At 42.4% G+C, this 18,759-nt stretch overlaps 1 protein-coding gene across 2 annotated transcripts; it reads right to left on the bottom strand.

Annotated features, from left to right (window-relative positions):
• Positions 1-1,046: 1,046 nt before the first annotated feature.
• Positions 1,047-18,747, bottom strand: LOC135555719 (uncharacterized). 2 transcript variants are annotated; one of them, XM_064988409.1, is made up of 15 exons: positions 18,194-18,747; positions 14,418-14,594; positions 13,421-13,611; positions 12,973-13,077; positions 11,412-11,550; positions 10,945-11,086; positions 10,431-10,563; positions 8,701-8,856; positions 8,576-8,613; positions 8,160-8,189; positions 7,731-7,897; positions 4,013-4,443; positions 3,645-3,744; positions 2,668-2,920; positions 1,047-2,490 (listed from the first exon to the last, which is right to left on the bottom strand). In XM_064988409.1, the coding sequence occupies exons 2-15, from the start codon at positions 14,547-14,549 to the stop codon at positions 2,408-2,410; spliced, it is 2,100 nt and encodes a 699-aa protein (XP_064844481.1). In that variant the 5' UTR covers positions 14,550-14,594; positions 18,194-18,747; the 3' UTR covers positions 1,047-2,407. The 2 variants fall into 2 exon arrangements, with proteins under 2 accessions (XP_064844481.1, XP_064844489.1); XM_064988417.1 differs by having other exon boundaries at positions 3,690-3,744.
• Positions 18,748-18,759: the final 12 nt, after the last annotated feature.

The raw sequence follows: 18,759 nt of genomic DNA, 5'->3' as shown, positions 1-18,759 counted from the left end.
TGCTGCCTGCAACATCCTCCAGCATGAACGGTTTGGCGGTGGGTCAGTCATGGTGTGGGGTGGCATTTCTTTGGGGGGCTGCACAGCCCTCCATGTGCTCGCCAGAGGTAGCCTGACTGCCATTAGGTACCAAGATGAGATCCTCAGACCCATTGTGAGACCATATGCTGGTGCGGTTGGCCCTGGGTTCCTCCTAATGCAAGACAATGCTAGAACTCATGTGGCTGGAGTGAGTCAGCAGTTCCTGCAAGAGGAAGGCATTGGTGCTATGGACTGGCCCGCCAGTTCCCCAGACCTGAATCCAATTGAGCACATCTGGGACATCATGTCTCGCTCCATCCACCAATGCCATGTTGCACCACAGACTGTTCAGGAGTTGGCGGATGCTTTAGTCCAGGTCTGGGAGGAGATCCCTCAGGAGACCATCTGCCACCTCATCAGGAGCATGCCCAGGCATTGTAGAGGTCATACAGGCACGTGGAGGCCACACACACACTACTGAGCCTCATTTTAAGGACATTACATCAAAGTTGGATCAGCCTGTAGTGTGGTTTTCCACTTTCATTTTGTGTGACTCCAAATCCAGACCTCCATGGGTTGACAAATTTGATTTCCATTGATCATCTTTGCGTGATTTTGTTGTCAGCACATTCAACTATGTAAAGAAAAAAGTATTTAATAAGAATATTTCATTAATTCAGATCTAGGATGTGTTATTTTAGTGTTCCCTTTATTTTTTTGAGCAGTGTACTTCAAGTCAGTCTTTTGTGTGTTCTCAAATGTTATTTGGGCATCTTATCTAAAAAAAATATTGTGGAACTAGTTACAAACACAATCAGCGCTTTTGTATGTAAAAATGTGTAAAATATGGTCGCCCAAATAATAATTTATAGCTGAATGAACATATGAGACAAGTTGAGAAAACTTTAAATTGACTGAATTCTTGTCAAATTAGAGCTAAGTTTGAGTAATTTTTTGTTGTTCAGGTAACACTTGGACCGAAAAGTAAACAAAAAAAGGCTGTGGAACCAGTTACTTAATAATAATTAGTTGAAACTATATTTTATTTATATTTTTTACACATTTTTTAAACAATTACTTTATGTTCATATCCAGGATTACATTTTGAACAGGATTTTTGGACGAAAATAGTTATAAACAGCAGTTAAAAATAGCTCAAGCTCAGACACACCAGTAAGATTGTCAAACGTTTGCCTGGTAAAATTGTCAAACATTTGCCTCCCGACTGTATTTAGAAACTCTGAACAGCGTCGGCAGTCACATAACAAAGACCTTGGAAGTCGTCACACACTCAGACTTTTAAAATACTCCAAACCAGAAGGTGGCAGTAGCTACGTTTAGCAATGCATATCCGTGCGTCTTGTTTATGGTCTAGATTACCAGACATCTGTGTTTATGTTGCAACTAGCCAGATGGCCACAGCAAGATAACTTCCTAGCAAGGTGAAGAAGAAACAATTTTATTCACTCTCCATAATCCCAAAGTACCAGTCCATAGCCAAATGTTTAGCAAGCTAACGTTTGGTAGCTAAAGTTAGGCAGCTAACTGCACAACTCGGCAACTGACACAGGCAGCTGTTTCATGGACACTAGCGAATCCATTGTTATTTACATACAATGTCAATACTAACTACAGTGGTTGGTTAGCTAGCTTGGAGGAATAATTGAGTATGGTGTCTGTGCACTTCGTTTCCATCCCATAGCCTACATTACATATGAAGTGTGACTGACTCGTCCGAGGATGTGCGGAAAACTGCCCTCTTTCCTTTTTTCCCGTTGTTGGCTCCCCAACGTGGGGGTTGGTGCTCTCTGATTGGGTTTCCACTAGTTACCGCAGTCCAAAATTGTCTACATCAGAAAAATTAATGAAAACAAACATTTGCTTTCTGGTCTTAATTTAAAGTTATGGTTAGGCATAATGTTAGCAGTGTGGTTAAGTTTAGGTTTAAAATAACATTACTTTGTGGCTGTGGTAACTAATGACGAACCTCTGATTGGCTCAAAATCAAGTTGTTGGCCACTGACTAGAAGCCTTAGGTTCCTCGCCAGGTTGGCACGCAGCAGCTACCGCTTTTGCTCGAGCAAGAGAAGGAATGCCACCCGCTGTGATAAGTACCTTTCAGCAGTTAGATTCTCGGTGTTTCGTGCTTTACATGCACAAATTTCGAGTTTTGATGCAATGTAAGTCTACCAATGTCCTCAGAGAAAATGTAGAAACCACCATGGGGAGTTTTACTGTACAAAATAATAATCTTGAAAAACGACCCATTCAATGTAAGAAGTGTGTCATATCATTAATTCCATTGACTTCTTATGATGTAAATTCGTATGCAGTAATTCACGAGAGCTACAATTTAACAACATTGGAATTATAAGCCTTGCTCTCTTCAGTGATGAAGCAGGCCTTGAAGTAAGACATGAATGACAGCCAAGACCACGCCCACTGCCATGTTTGAGTCCTCAGTCGGAGCTAGAGTAGGAGAAAGTAGAGGAGAGAATCCAATTGAGGGTAAATATCACTGGTTAGTTCTACTTCATTGGTGAGTGCTGGTCATCTTTTCCCTATCGGTTGGAATATTGCCGGGCTACAGCCACCAAAGATAAATTGAAGCTACCGGACTGAGTTGAGCCTGTTTACAAATCCTACCATTTGAGGCTGTTGTAGTTGGTGCTGCTGTTGCACTCATTGTACCAGTGGGGGTGGTTGCTGGGACCACAGTGGTAGTTGCCAGTGCAGCGGTGGTGGGTACGAGGCTAACAGGGCCGGAGCGGACGGTGTAGCTCCTGGTCAGCACGTTGTCAACCATTACCTGGTTGCTGCTGGCCCTGTCACACTGATCAGGACACTTCTGAGAGGGCCTCGTGGTGACACAGAGATACACTGTACACTCCACGTACATCTGCAGACGACAAGAGACACGATCAACAACACATGCAACACTTGTACTACTGATTGTTACACTATATGTGATCATATAGGCTAACGTCGTTAGAGAGAGTCGGACCCAAGACCACAAAAATCTTGGAGAAATATATTGTGAGAATTTGAAATAAGCATTATACACATTTGATGGCCTTTCAGATGGACATATACTGGTATTCAAACAGAGCTGAAAGGGACAAACACAGTGGCAGACTGACACATGGATTGAAGTGGACAAATCAGTAATAACAATAATAAAACATGTCTTAAATTAAATATTATAAACTGGGAATGCTGATTGGCTGACAGCTGTGGTATATCAGACCGTATACCACAGGTATGACAAACATTTATTTTTACTGCTCTAATTACATTGGTAACCAGTTTATAATAGCAATAAGGCACCTCTGTTGTTTGTGGTATATGGCCAATATACCACGGCTAACGACTGTATCCAGGCACTCTGCGTTGCGTTCTGCATAAGAACAGCCCTTAGCCTTGGTATATTGGCCATATATATGCACAACCCTTCGTGCATTATTGCTTAAGTATGGGATATAGGCACTCGTTAGTTTATTTATTTTTAGTCCCTGGGCTTTAGCTCAACTGGATAGTCATGTTGACAGGTTCCGGATGCCCGAGAGACAAATGGGAGCACCCTTCATATCCCCGACGAGAGATACATGGCCAGAAAGACACACCGTGGTTCCTTTAGTTTTGATAGTGCTCAGGTTGATTCGGTATACCCTGACAGTGGGGGTTGAAGTCAGAATCTCCAGGGTTCCATTTCCAGCCAAACACCTGAGAAAGAAGGAAGACATTTCTTGTTTTTAATGTATGTGAGAGAAGCGGTTTCAAAACAAAGGCAATCTCAGTAAACTATCCATTTCATAGTGACTTGACAAATTGCTATAACCTCAACTGAGTTAAATGGACAGTTTTCTGAATTCCATGCATTGTTTAGTTCATATGGCTTATTGTAGAGCTTGTATTAAAAACCCAAGTACTCCATTTGGGGTAATAAAAAACAATTAAGATTGGGTAAAAATGTCAGAAAACTATCACTGACCCCTGATCAAGGATACAGTGGCTGTCAGCCATGTCTTCTGTCTCGGACTCCATGCACTTGCCCACCATCAGCTCTGCCCTGTCCAGAGAGGTGTTGGAGAACACATGCAGGTCCAGTGTGTCCAGCCTGCTCGCGGTGCGGACAGACGTCTCTCGGCGGACACGCTGCGAGAAAGGGAGGAGGTGGCGGAACTTGGGGATTTTAGTTCTGTTAGCCATGGGCCCCTCCCCAGGCCGGTAGAACTCCAACCAGAACTTGATGATGCCGAAGGTCTCCTGCTCCGATGGCATGTTGATGGCGTACCGCGGGCCCTTGGCCTCGACGCCGGGGAAACGGCAGGCGAGCGACATAATCAGGGTGGGCTGCCGACTGATGACAGTGTTGCGTACACTTCGCAGGGTGTTGGTGTACACCATCTCTGAACCAGAGTGCTGAGGAGAAAAGGAACAGGATCATGTACGGATATTCTGGTTCGTTCACACATCACAGCAGACAGTCTGTTAAAACGGATTTATGGAAGGAGCAGTGGCGTGCATTCATGTATGCAAAGGGAAGCCAGGCTTCCTCAAAAGACTGACCAAGAAAAAAACATAGAAAATGATTTATCTTTCACCTCTGAGTTTCATAATTTTCCTTCAATTTGCAAGAGGCTGAGCGTTCTGTATCTCACCGGTGAAAGCATCCGAGCGAGCGAAACAGCACTCCTCTGACTCTGTATGTGTAGCCCATCTATCTGATGCAGTCTGGTTAAAAAAAGTATGACATTGTTGCCGCCCGTAGTATTAAATGCAAGGGAAACCAGCAAGCATTTGGTCTCCCTTGATAAAAAAATATAAAATGATAGCCAATCAGCGTTGAGCTAAACTGAGTGAGCTCAAAACTGTGAATGGTCCTGGCACACCAAAAATAAAAGGTCTAGAGAGGCCAGTTTGGAATTGGCTTCACACCAATCACATCGAGAGCAAAACGTTATTGACAGAAAAAAATGGATATGTTGCATTGTTGTCCTCGAGTGGCTAGCTAGCTAGCTAAAATTGTCCTGTTTTTAAATTAGCAATAGATGAAGATAGAGATTTGGACTTGTAGTTTTACTTAATTATCCTTACTGGCCAATGATTATAACAGTGATTCTTATCCAACCAACCATACATTGTGTCCCCGGCCTGAGAGCATGGAAGTTCAATATGTAGCTAAATGTAGTAGGCTAATGTTAACTAGCTTGCTCATCATTACATGAAAGTTAGGCTAGCGAGCAAGTATTTTAGCCAGGTAGCCTAGGACAACAAAAACTAAAAGCATGTACTGTATGACAGAATCATAGACTGTTTCGTCAACATGAGAGGAGGATGACATTGACATTTCTCTGCAGGTAGGCTGGGTCAACATGTTTTTTCTACTTGCAAGAACACATACAGTTGAAGTCGGAAGTTTACATACACTTAGGTTGGAGTCATTAAAACTAGTTTTTCAACCACTCCACAAATTTCTTGTTAACAAACTATAGTTTTGGCAAGTCAGTTAGGACAACTACTTTGTGCATGACAAGTAATTTTTCCAACAATTGTTTACAGACAGATTATTTCACTTATAATTCACTGTATCACAATTCCAGTGGGTCAGAAGTTTACATACACTAAGTTGACTGTGCCTTTAAACAGCTTGGGAAATTCCAGAAAATTATGTCATGGCTTTAGAAGCTTCTGATAGGCTAATTGACATCATTTGAGTCAATTGGAGGTGTACCTGTGGATGTTTTTCAAGGCTTACCTTCAAACTCAATGCCTCTTTGCTTGACATCATGGGAAAATCAAAAGCAATCAGCCAAGACCTCAGAAAAAATATTGTAGACCTCCACAAGTCTGGTTCATCCTTGGGAGCAATTTCCAAACGCCTGAAGGTACCACGTTCAACTATACAAACAATAGTATGCAAGTATAAACACCATGGGACCATGCAGCCGTCATACCGATCAGGAAGGAGACACCTTCTGTCTCTGAGAGATGAACGTACTTTGGTGCGAAAAGTGCAAATCAATCCCAGAACAACAGCAAAGGACCTTGTGAAGATTCTGGAGGAAACAGGTACAATATTATCTATATCCACAGTAAAACAAATCTTATATCGACATAACCTGAATGGCTGCTCAGCAAGGAAGAAGCCACTGCTCCAAAACCGCCATTAAAAAAGCCAGACTACGGTTTGCAACTGCACATGGGGACAAAGATCGTACTTTTTGGAGAAATGTCCTCTGGTCTGATGAAACAAAAATAGAACTGTTTGGCCATAATGAGCATCATTATGTTTGGAGGAAAAAGGGGGAGGCTTGCAAGCCAAAGAACACCATCCCAACCGTGAAGCACGGGGGTGGCAGCATCCTGTTGTGGGTGTGCTTTGCTACAGGAGAGACTGGTGCACTTCACAAAATAGGTGGCATCATGAGAAGGAAAATTATGTGGCTATATTGAAGCAACATCTCAAGACCTCAGTCAGGAAGTTAAAGATTGGGCGTAAATGGGTCTTCCAAATGGACAATGACAACAAGTGTACTTCCAAAGTTGTGGCAAAATGGCTTTAGGACAACAATGTCAAGGTATTGGAGTGGCCATCACAAAGCCCTGACCTCAATCCTATAGAACATTTGTGGGCAGAACTGAAAAAGCGTGTGCAAGCAAGGAGGCCTACAAACCTGACCAAGTTACACCAGCTCTGTCAGGATGAATGGGCCAAAATTCACCCAACTTATTGTGGGAATCTTGTGGAAGACTACCCGAAATGTTTGACCCAAGTTAAACAATTTAAAGGCAATGCTACCAAATACTAACTGAGTGTATGTAAACTTCTTACTGGGAATGTGATGAAAGAAATAAAAGCTGAAATAAATAATTCTCTCTACTATTATTCTGACATTTCACATTCTTAAAATAAAGTGGTGATCCTAACTGACCTAAGACAGGGAATTTTTTACTAGGATTAAATGTCAGGAATTGTGAAAAGCTGAGTTTAAATGTCTGTAAACTTCCGACTTCAACTGTACACACAAAAAAATCAGAACTATGGACAGCCACATCATATTTAGCTTACGTTGATTGGACTAAATTGTTTTTGGTATCTTTAAGTTTTCACTGTATTAGACTAAGCAGGGCTGATTCGATGATGTGGAAAGGTTGAAGTTGAAATGGTGCTGGAATAGTGGAGGCAGCTCCTACTTTGTTTGCGACTTGCGGTTCTCTGTGGTTCTAAATCAATAGTTGTAACTGCCTTGTTCATCGGCAGAACTACAGATTTTTACCTTATCAGCTCAGGGATTCGATCTTGCAACCTTTCAGTTACTAGTCCAATGCTGTAACCACTAGGCTACCTGCCACCCCAACATTACCTTGCTTGACCGTGCTGTAGGTCATGTAACTGTTTGTTATATGCACTATGCTTTGTGGACTTCGGACAGAGGTTTCTTTCCGGTTTTGTGATGAAACTAAGGTGTGGTTGAATTTATTCTGCCACTGTGTCTTCTTATTGTCTTGGTCTTAGGCCTATATATCACGGTGGCAAAGCATATGAACTAACAGGTTATAGAGCAAACAAGGTAATTATCACAACATGTAGGTTGTTATATGGCATTTTCTCTCACTTGGCTTTTCCAGTTATTTTACTCATGCACCACTACTGGGACGGAGCCAATGTAAGTTTTGCATTTGATACAGTGGGCGGAGTCTCGTACCACTCTCTTAGTGCCGCAGCCAGTCAGAGAGATGCGGGCCATCACATGGGTGGAGTTGGACGTGACACTACAGGAAGGATGGTTGAGCTGGAGCTCTGACACAATCAGGTTCTTCAGGGTGGAAATGGGGAGAACCAGATGCATCTCAGTCTTCCCACATGTCAGCTCTGGAAGGAGACAGAAATAATAACCATACACGGGACATGGAGCTTTTTAAGGACCCACATTGTATAAATGAAAAGCAAAACAAAAATAAAGGACAAAACAAAATATCAGACTAAACAAAACATGAATAAAGAAGAAAAAGAGTGTGATGTATCAGTGTATGGGGAGGGATCTGGATAGGAACCTGGGTTAGGGTAAGGGTTAGGGTAGGTCAGCCAGCCAGCCAGCCAGTCGTGGATATCAACTAAACAGTGTGTTCTATACCTGTTCCAGTGGGAAAGGTCTCCATCTGTCCTGGAACAGAAAAAAAGGTGTATATTATGAACATATTTTGAACCAAATATTGCACCTTTACCTCACCCCGCTTTCACCACTGTAAACAACTAAGAAATGACCCTTTCACCACTGTAAACAACTAAGAAACGATCCTTTCACCACTGTAAACAACTAAGAAACAATCCTTTTACCACTGTAAACAACTAAGAAACGATCCTTTCACCATGCTTACGCTCGGACACGGACACGGACACACACACACACACACACACACACACACACACACACACACACACACACACACACACACACACACACACACACACACACACACACACACACACACACACACACACACACACACAGAGAGAGAGTGGAAGAACTGTGATTGTTCTTGTCCTTACTTTGGTAAAGCCACACACATCTGGGTTCAGACTGCAAACTGTGAAGAAAAAAGGTTGTGTAAAGTACATCAGACAGGTTGGTTATAACATATGCCAAAACATTATTGGTTGTTGACAAGAGTTACCTGTTGGTGTTGGCCAGGAAACAAAGGGGCAAAAGAGGGGGGGGCATGTTACTGGGGCTCCGGACCCATGTGAGATTCATGGTGGCCAGGGAACCCTTGGTTTCCAGCGCTGTCCTGAAGAGGCCAGGGGGACCAACCACCACTATTTCTGACACGCTGAAGAAGAGACATACCGCAAACACAGTCAACACAGTAGAAATATGCACAGCAACTGACTAACTTCTCCATTAGAAATCCCCAATGAAAGTTTTGAAAACAACCCGTTTGTAACTTTTACACACAACTGAGAGAGAGAGACGAGAGAAACATAACACACAAGGAGGGAAACTCATGGAAAAGTTCAGTAGTATAACACACCTCTAGGTTCAGTAGTATAACACACCTCTAGGTTCAGTAGTATAACACACCTCTAGGTTCAGTAGTATAACACACCTCTAGGTTCAGTAGTATAACACTCCTCTAGGTTGAGTAGTATAACACACCTCTAGGTTGAGTAGTATAACACACCTCTAGGTTCAGTAGTATAACACGCCTCTCTAGGTTCAGTAGTATAACACGCCTCTAGGTTGAGTCGTATAACACACCTCTAGGTTCAGTAGTATAACACACCTCTAGGTTCAGTAGTATAACACACCTCTCTAGGTTGAGTAGTATAACACACCTCTAGGTTGAGTAGTATAACACACCTCTAGGTTCAGTAGTATAACACACCTCTAGGTTCAGTAGTATAACACACCTCTCTAGGTTCAGTAGTATAACACACCTCTCTAGGTTCAGTAGTATAACACACCTCTAGGTTCAGTAGTATAACACTCCTCTAGGTTGAGTAGTATAACACACCTCTAGGTTCAGTAGTATAACACACCTCTCTAGGTTCAGTAGTATAACACACCTCTCTAGGTTGAGTAGTATAACACACCCTCTAGGTTGAGTAGTATAACACACCTCTAGGTTGAGTAGTATAACACACCTCTCTAGGTTGAGTAGTATAACACACCTCTAGGTTGAGTAGTATAACACACCTCTGGGTTCAGTAGTATAACACACCTCTCTAGGTTGAGTAGTATAACACACCTCTCTAGGTTGAGTAGTATAACACACCTCTCTAGGTTGAGTAGTATAACACACCTCTCTAGGTGCGGCAGGGTAGCCTAGTGGTTAGAGCATTGGACTAGTAACCGAAAGGTTGCAAGTTCAAATCCCCGAGCTGACAAGGTACAAAATCTGTCATTCTGCAGTTAACCCACTGTTCCTAGGCCGTCATTGAAAATAAGAATTTGTTCTTAACTGACTTGCCTAGTAAAATAAAAAAATAGGTTGAGTAGTATAACACACCTCTAGGTTCAGTAGTATAACACACCTCTAGGTTCAGTAGTATAACACACCTCTCTAGGTTGAGTAGTATAACACACCTCTAGGTTCAGTAGTATAACACACCTCTAGGTTCAGTAGTATAACACACCTCTCTAGGTTGAGTAGTATAACACACCTCTCTAGGTTGAGTAGTATAACACACCTCTCTAGGTTGAGTAGTATAACACACCTCTAGGTTCAGTAGTATAACACACCTCTCTAGGTTGAGTACTATAACACACCTCTCTAGGTTGAGTAGTACAACACACCTCTCTAGGTTCAGTAGTATAACACACCTCTCTAGGTTGAGTATTATAACACACCTCTCTAGGTTGAGTAGTATAACACACCTCTCTAGGTTGAGTATTATAACACACCTCTCTAGGTCAGAATGAAAGGTGACAGACACGTTGATCTGCTCATAGGGCAGAACGTAAATGGTGGCTCCCCCTGTTGGTGTCAGTCCTGTAGTGACCGGCTCAGCAGTGCAGCTTGAGGACGCCTCCTCCACTGAAACCAAGAACAAAAGTTAAGGTTATTTAGTTTTAAACAACTTTCTTTTTAACCTCCTTCAGGTATCATACTGTATATGATTGCTCCTTTTTAAGAACTTTGGGTGTATCTCAATATACAATGTTGCTACCGGTACATAAATATGGGTAATTCATCCATTACTAACTACTGTGTTCAAATTGTATTTTTCAAGAGCGCTTGATAAATCAATCCAAGGGTGCCTCAGATCAAGACTGAACAACACAGCTACATCATAGAGTCCAGTATGTATAGTTATTGAGAACATACCAGCAGAATATACCTGATTCATTTCCCCCTAAAACAGGCCCATCAATAAAGAGAAGACCGCGTGAAATCGTTTGTGTGTGTCAGTCTCACCTGTAAGGGACAGGTGCAGTGGGATGGAACTGAGTGCTTTGGGTTTGTTGGTTTGGGTTTGGCGTGAAAAGTCCTCCACCATCAGCTGCACAGAGTATTGGCCAGCGGATGATTTACCATTGTACAACAGCGTACACGTCTCCTATGAAGTAGCAATTTAAACAAATTCATCAACATTTATTTGAAAACAATTTTTCTTTGTTTTCCACAGAGCACATGCCTGAAGCCGAAAGTCTAGCCCTAAAAAAAAACAAGTCCAACAAATAACTCTAAACTGGTTTAACCTCCCCGCACATTTAGATGGTACATGATGCATCCACAATAACCGATTCATGTTTGATATTTCTCTGTATAGGAATGAAATCCTACACGGTTCTCTTTCTTGCACCTTTTCTTGGCGGTTTGGGGCTTCGTAACAGTCACTTCTGTGTGGACTAACACAAAGACACAGATAAGTTAAGACTCACCTCCTCCATCTTCAGAAAGTTGTACTGGGGGCAGTCAAGGCATTCTCCAAGGTCAGCCTGGGCAAAGCGACAGAGCACTGTGTCCCCATCCAGGTCTTTCACCATCAGTGGGAAGTGATGTGGGCAGTTCACATGAGCCCTGACACAAGAATACACACTCAGTTAATATCATACGTAACTTAAGAGTTTTTCTCCCCACTTTATTATATATATACATATACATATATATATATATATATATAGGCCAGCATCCCGGAGTCGCCTCTTCACTGTTGACGTTGAGACTGGTGTTTTGCGGGTACTATTTAATGAAGCTGCCAGTTGAGGACTTTTGAGGCATCTGTTTCTCAAACTAGACACTCTAATGTACTTGTCCTCTTGCTCAGTTGTGACCCGGGGGCCTCCCACTCGTCTTTCTATTCTGGTTAGAGCCAGTTTGCGCTGTTCTGTGCAGGGAGTAATACACAGTGTTGTACGAGATCTTCAGTTTTTTGGCAATTTCTCGCATGGAATAGCCTTCATTTCTCAGAACAAGAATAGACTGACGAGTTTCAGAATAAAGTTATTTGTTTCTGGCCATTTTGAGCCTGTAATCGAACCCACAAATGCTGATGCTCCAGATACTCAACTAGTCTAAAGAATGCCAGTTTTATTGCTTCTTTTATCAGGACAACAGTTTTCAGCTGTGCTAACATAATTGCAAAAGGGTTTTCTAATGATCAATTAGCCTTTTAAAATTATAAACTTGGATTAGCTAACACAACATGCTATTGGAACACAGGAGTGATGGTTGCTGATAATGGGCCTCTGTACGCCTGTGTAGATATTCCATTAAAAATCTGCCGTTTCCAGCTACAATAGTCATTTACAACATTAACAATGTCTACACTGCATTTCTGATCAATTTGATATTATTTTAATGGTAAAAAATGTGCTTTTCTTTCAAAAACAAGGACATTTGGGGCGGCAGGGTAGCCTAGTGGTTGGAGCGTTGGACTAGTGACCGGAAGGTTGCAAGTTCAAACCCCTGAGGTGACAAGGTACAAATCTGTCGTTCTGCCCCTGAACAGGCAGTTAACCCACTGTTCCTTGGCCGTCATTGAAAATAAGAATTTGTTCTTAACTGACTTGCCTGGTTAAATAAAGGTAAAAAATTCTAAGTGACCCCAAACTTTTGGACGGTAGTGTATCTTACAAACAATAAGTCAGACACACAGGCAGTTTGAGGACTGGGACCCTGTTTTGAGAGACTTGAAGAGGCTGTAGTGGAACCGAAGAGCTTGACAATCGGGATGAGATACAGAGGAGAAAGAAAAAAGTATGGAAAGGGATAACGGTGCTGAGGAAGGAAGGAAGGAAGGAAGGAAGGAAGGAAGGAAGGAAGGAAGGAAGGAAGGAAGGACAAAGAAGAGAGAAAAGGGTCAAAATGTCTCAGTCATCATGACCAAATAAATCACACTACATATCAACAGTCAAAACTGTGAGAATGTGTAGACTATAGGAAACAGAGTAATGTTTTTATGTGCAGTACAAGACTCAGGTCCAGGTTACAGTGAGTTACCTGAGAGGAGGAGGCAGGCTGCAGTAAGGGGGCTGGTTTAGTCTCAATGGGTTAGACTGGTTGGAGGGTCCAGCCCACAAGAACAGAAACACATTCACGTTGGACCTAATTCACAGTTACAGGGGAGTCAAATTAATATGTTTGTTTTTCACTTTTCCTGAAATGGTGTGACATAACCTGCAAAATGGTTGCTTTATGACACATAGACAACATAATGCATATGATATAAAGTATGAATGATCAGTCATGAAATTGCATTATACATTAATGTTCTGAATTGTGAGGACTGAGGAGGTCTAATGTCCAACTGCATTGAAGTAAGTTTGTGTAACATTTTCACCATTATGAAACCTTACCGTCTTCAATGTTGCGGAAGCTAGCACTGAACATGACCAGTCAAATGGTCACGGTGTAATAATAATAACAGGTCTCTCAGCGAATCACATACCCCACATTCACGTTGGCCTTGTAGTTGCTGGGAATGGTCCTCTGCCATTGGCGGACACACCAGCCTGAGGCGGGCTTCTGTCCTGTGTAGGGTAACGAGGTGGTATGCACGACACAGTCTTCCCCTGTCTGACACACTCCGGAGAACGTAGGACAAGGAAGGGCAGAGATCACGGTGTAGTGGGCCCTCACCTGCCAAAGGTGACATGAGGTCAGGAGGTCATATAATTAATTACATGGTAACAATGAGGAACTTGCTTTTCGGAATTCAGCACAATCATTGTCTACCTTTTATTGGTGCCTAAACCACACTGTAATTATTGGCTATTTACCATTTTATCAAGTAAATTGAAACAAACAAAATCAATGAAAACAACAGGTAAATCCCAGAGACTGTAAAATACCAGTGTAGTAAGTAACCTGGAGGGGCTGTGTGTTTACAGCTGGGAGGTACAGCAAGAACCTGTCAAGCTTCGAAGAGTGATGGGTGTGGAGTCAGGCTCAGAGAGCAGAGGATTCGGAAAAAACACTTTATTCCGTACAATCACAGCGCACAAACTCCAAAATGTACTACACTGGTACATACGCTGTACAGCGGAAAGTCCAAAAGACAGGAACACTCCTGGACCAAAAACAGCAAACAAGCCCGAACACAGGTGGGCTAACTGAACTTAAATAACCCCAACCCAAAACAAGGAACAGGTGAAACCAATTAGACCAAACAAAACGAAAAGGGGAAAAGGGATCGGTAGCAGCCAGTAGACCGGGTGACGACGACCGACGAGCGCCACCCAAACGGGAAGGTGAGCCACATTCGGTGATATTCGTGACAGAGCCAATCAACATGGATTTGTAATTCATTTGAATACTGCGCACATGTGCATCATAACATAGAAAGCCTATCATTACCGCAGTGTACATTTTAGGTCAATCCTGAAATTCCTAATACACAGTGTTAAAAGCTGACAGCATTGGTAATTAACAATGTGTAACCTCACCATATTTCCTCCACTCTTCTCTAGAGGGACAACATTGACCACTGCACCCAGAGAGGTGGCCTCACAGACAGGGTAGGGCAGGAGCAGACCTAGGGCCACAACCAGGTGCCCCAGAAAAACTTGGATCAACATCAGAACTTTTCACACAGGGATGTGTGTCGAAGGAAGCTTGGGCCTCTGGAGACAGAAATGGAGGTCAGTTAGAGGGCAATCACAAACATGAAACACAGACAAACACACTCTTATTTTACAAAAAAAGGATCAATATTGAGACAATGACCAAACATTTGTAAATGTGCTAGTAGTAACACAACTTAAATTATTGTAGTCTTTGTAAAAGTCAACAGGACATCAACACATCAAGGTTAGAATGTTATGAATGTGGACATCCCTGTTGTTTTTGTATAATGTCTCATTCTTTTCCAGTTCCAACACACATTGTTATGGAGACTTCTCTGTCAATAACAGCTAGTTTTCAGATTTCCCCTCCCCACTCAGACCACTCCCATACAGTCCTTGTTTGAGAAATATTTTTCTGATAAAAAGCCAATTTTTGCCCATTTTAATGGGATAATCTATTACAGTAAGGTACCAAATGTTACCCAGAAATGTGGTATTGATATAAAAACGACTGCATTGGGCCTTTAAGGAGTAATTCCAAGCCTGAGGAATTTCAAGACTAACCTAATTTACCCTCATTGGGTTTCAGTGTTACAGGGTGAAAACTATGACCTGTTCATTTATATGTGGGGATGGTATGCAAAGAAAATCTATTCTAAGAATTCAGTTTTAAAAGTTACAAACACTGTCCTGTATAACTTCTAAATACGCTGATCTTATTGGCTGTCAGTCATTTCATCCATAGCTCATTCAAAAATGAGATCTTACATTTCTCCAGCCCTATCCCTCTGCTTTATAGAAAACCAAGTGGTGGGGCTGCAATTGACTGACAGACTAATTAGGCCTTGCTCAAGGACACTTCAGATTCCTGAAAGTCTATGGGAGATTCCATACACCTTGTGTCCTCTCTCCTCGTTTCCTTATCAGAAGCTATTGGATGAGAAAACTAGATGTCCTGCTCCTTTGACATTCTCCTCCAATGTGTTTTGAGAACGAAAAAAGGAGAGAGGACACAAGGCGTATAAAATTGAGCTCTTCCTCAAGGCTGCGTTTTCACAGACAGCCAAACTCTGACCTTTTGCCCAATTATTGGTATTTTGGACAATTATTGGTCATTTGACCAATTAGATCAGATCTTTTGCCAAAAATTGTAGAATTGAGCTGCCTGTGTTAAGCTACATGACTGTTTCACCAGCATAGACTGGAATATGTTCCGGGATTCATCCGATGGCATCGAGGAGTTTATCACATCCGTCACCGGCTTCATTAATAAGTGCATTGACGACGTTGTCGTCCCCACAGTGACCATACGTACATATCCCAACCAAAAGCCATAGATTACAGGCAACATCCTCATTGAGCTAAAGGCTAGAGCTGCCTCTTTCAAAGAGCAGGACACCAATCCAGACACATAAGAAATCCCTCTACGTTTTCCGACAGTCAAAACATCAATAGAGGACTAAGATCAAATCCTACTACACTGGCTCTGACAAAGGGAAACCCAGGGACGCTTCCCAGGGACGTGAGCCTACCAGACAAGCTTAATGCCTTTTATGCTCACTTCGAGGCAAGCAACATTGAACCATGCATGAGAGCACCAGCTGTTCCAGACGACTGGGTGATCTCGCTCTCTGTAGCCAATGTTAGTAAGACCTTTAAACAGGTTAACATTCAGACTGATTACCAGGATGCGTACTCTGAGCATGTGCTGACCAGCTGGAAAGTGTCTTCAATTACATTTTCAACCTTTCCCTGACCCAGTCTGTAATACCTACGTGTTTCAAGCAGAAAACTAAAGTCCCTGTGCGCAAGAACGCCAAAGTAACCTGTCTAAATGATTATCCGTAGCACTCACATCTGTAGCCAAGAAATGCTTTGAAAAGCTGGTCATGGCTCACATCAACACCATCATCCCAGACACCCTGGACTCACACCAATTTGCATACCGCCCCAACAGATCCACAGATGACACAATTTCTATTGCACTCAACAGTGCCCTCTCCACTTGGACAAGAGGACACTATTGCTCAGTGTTCAACACCATAATGCCCCCAAGCTCATCACTAAGCTCAGGACCCTGGGACTGAACACCTCCCCATACTACTGGATCCTGAACTTCCTAATTGTCCGCCCCCAGGCAGTGAGTGCAGGCAACAACCCATCTGCCACACTGACCTTGAACACGAGGGCCCCTCAGGGGTGCGTGCTCAGTTCCCTCCTGTACTCCCTGTTCCCCCATGACTCCACGACTGTGTGGTTGCGCACGACTCCAACATCATCATTAAGTTTGTTGACGACACAACGGTGGTTGGCCTGATCACCAAAGAACGATGAGACAGCCTATAGGGAGATCAGTAACATAGCAGTGTGATGCCAGGACAACAACCAAGTTAGTTAAATAGACCCCCTGCATTGACCCATTTTGCATGAACTCTTGACTTATCACATACACTGCTGCTGTTTATTATCTATCCTGTTGCCTAGTTACATCATTCCTACCAATATGTACATATTTGTATTTATTAGTGATCCCCATTAGTTCCTGCCAAGGCAGCAGCTACTCTTCCTGGGGTTTATTAGTGATCCCCATTAGTTCCTGTCAAGGCAGCAGCTACTCTTCCTGGGTTTATTATGGATCCCCATTAGTTCCTGCCAAGGCAGCAGCTACTCTTCTTGGGGTCCAAACACATTAAGGCACTTACATTACATATATCAAAGTCAGCTGCTTATCTCATTGATTCTGTTTTGTAGTATACCTCTCAGGTCTCCTACTTCAGGAGGCTTTGTGAATACGGGCCCAGGTTGAAGGTCAAAGTGTGTGCAGGCTTTTGTTCCAGCACAACTAACATACCTGACAACCACCAGGCCCTGAATTATGTCAGCTGACCAGAAAAAAATTCAGCACTGCAACAATGACAGGAGAGAACTTTATGCTACTGAAACAAACTACTTCCCTTAGAGGCAATTGCTACATCAATTTTTGTACTTTTAAATTCATTAGACCGAATTCATTGTTGAATATTACATAAATGCATCATGTTAGTTCAGTCTTACCACTTTATTTCTAAAAAGTGAATTTAAACACTGTAGCTTCATAACATAATTTTATATCATAGCTGGTCAGTCTTCGCATTCTCAGCCATCTATGAATTTGAGTGGTGACAGTCCCATCCCTCAGCCATCTATGAATTTTAGTGGTTCCATTCAGTCCCATCCCTCAGCCATGTACCAAATCAGTGGTGGGGTGGCAACTTTCATGTTTGAAATGCATATTATCCTTTAAAAAGAGCCCATACCATTGACCCTCCACCCCTTTCCTACACACCAGGACGTGTTAGTATTAGTGGAATCCAGATTGACCATTGGTCTATGCCAAGTATGAAGAAACTTCACAGGCTGCGTTTACACCGGCAGCCCAATTCAGATCTTTCGCCAATTTTATTTCTACCACCCCATAGATGTCATATAGGTTACAACTTAGTGGACAGTCAGCAAAACAAATTACAAGTGAGTTCAGGTTCAGTGTAAACACAGCCATAGCAGCTCAAATCCCATCACAACCAAAAAGTATAATCATGTTTGTCAGAAGCCCAGCCTCACGACCAAAAATACATTCTGATTTCAAAGTTTAGGAATCTCTTCCCTCCAATACCAACCTTAATCACTCAACCAAGGGTCTCTGTGTTCAGACGGACAGCTGTCTGCGAGTTGAGTGGTCCGATAGGAAGTTCAGGCTGCATCTCAGCTTTCACATTACCTAGTACGTTGCTGGGAATGCACTTGAATGAAAGATGCTAAACTGGCTGGACCAGCAGCCCTGACTAAGAGGAAACGGTATGACTAAATTACAATGAGTGAAGTATTTTTTAGCACAAACTGAAACTAAGCCAAGTAAATGGCATTTTGTAGTCTAATTATGGCTTAAGCAATTGGAACATACCTCACTAGGATATCCAGCAGGACAGAACAAATGGTTTGAGGAGTAACATTATGGACGGATTTCTTGACAGGAGTAAAGAATACTTCAAGAATTGTTTCCTTACCTTTAAAAAAAAAAAGTGGCCAGTGACTGCAATCCACACTTGGTTGTAATAAACTAGCCACTACCAACAAATACTAGCATATTTGGACCAAATCCCATGTTACTCAACCACCCACATTAAGCATGTTTTTAATTTCATGCCCAAAGCATCTCAAAACATTGTGGAGTTTTATGCAACGT

Source organism: Oncorhynchus masou, chromosome 2 (assembly GCF_036934945.1).
Source record: "Oncorhynchus masou masou isolate Uvic2021 chromosome 2, UVic_Omas_1.1, whole genome shotgun sequence".
Classification (NCBI taxonomy): domain Eukaryota; kingdom Metazoa; phylum Chordata; class Actinopteri; order Salmoniformes; family Salmonidae; genus Oncorhynchus; species Oncorhynchus masou.
Note: the sequence above shows the minus strand (reverse complement) of the source record. Positions and strands in the feature narration are given on the sequence as shown.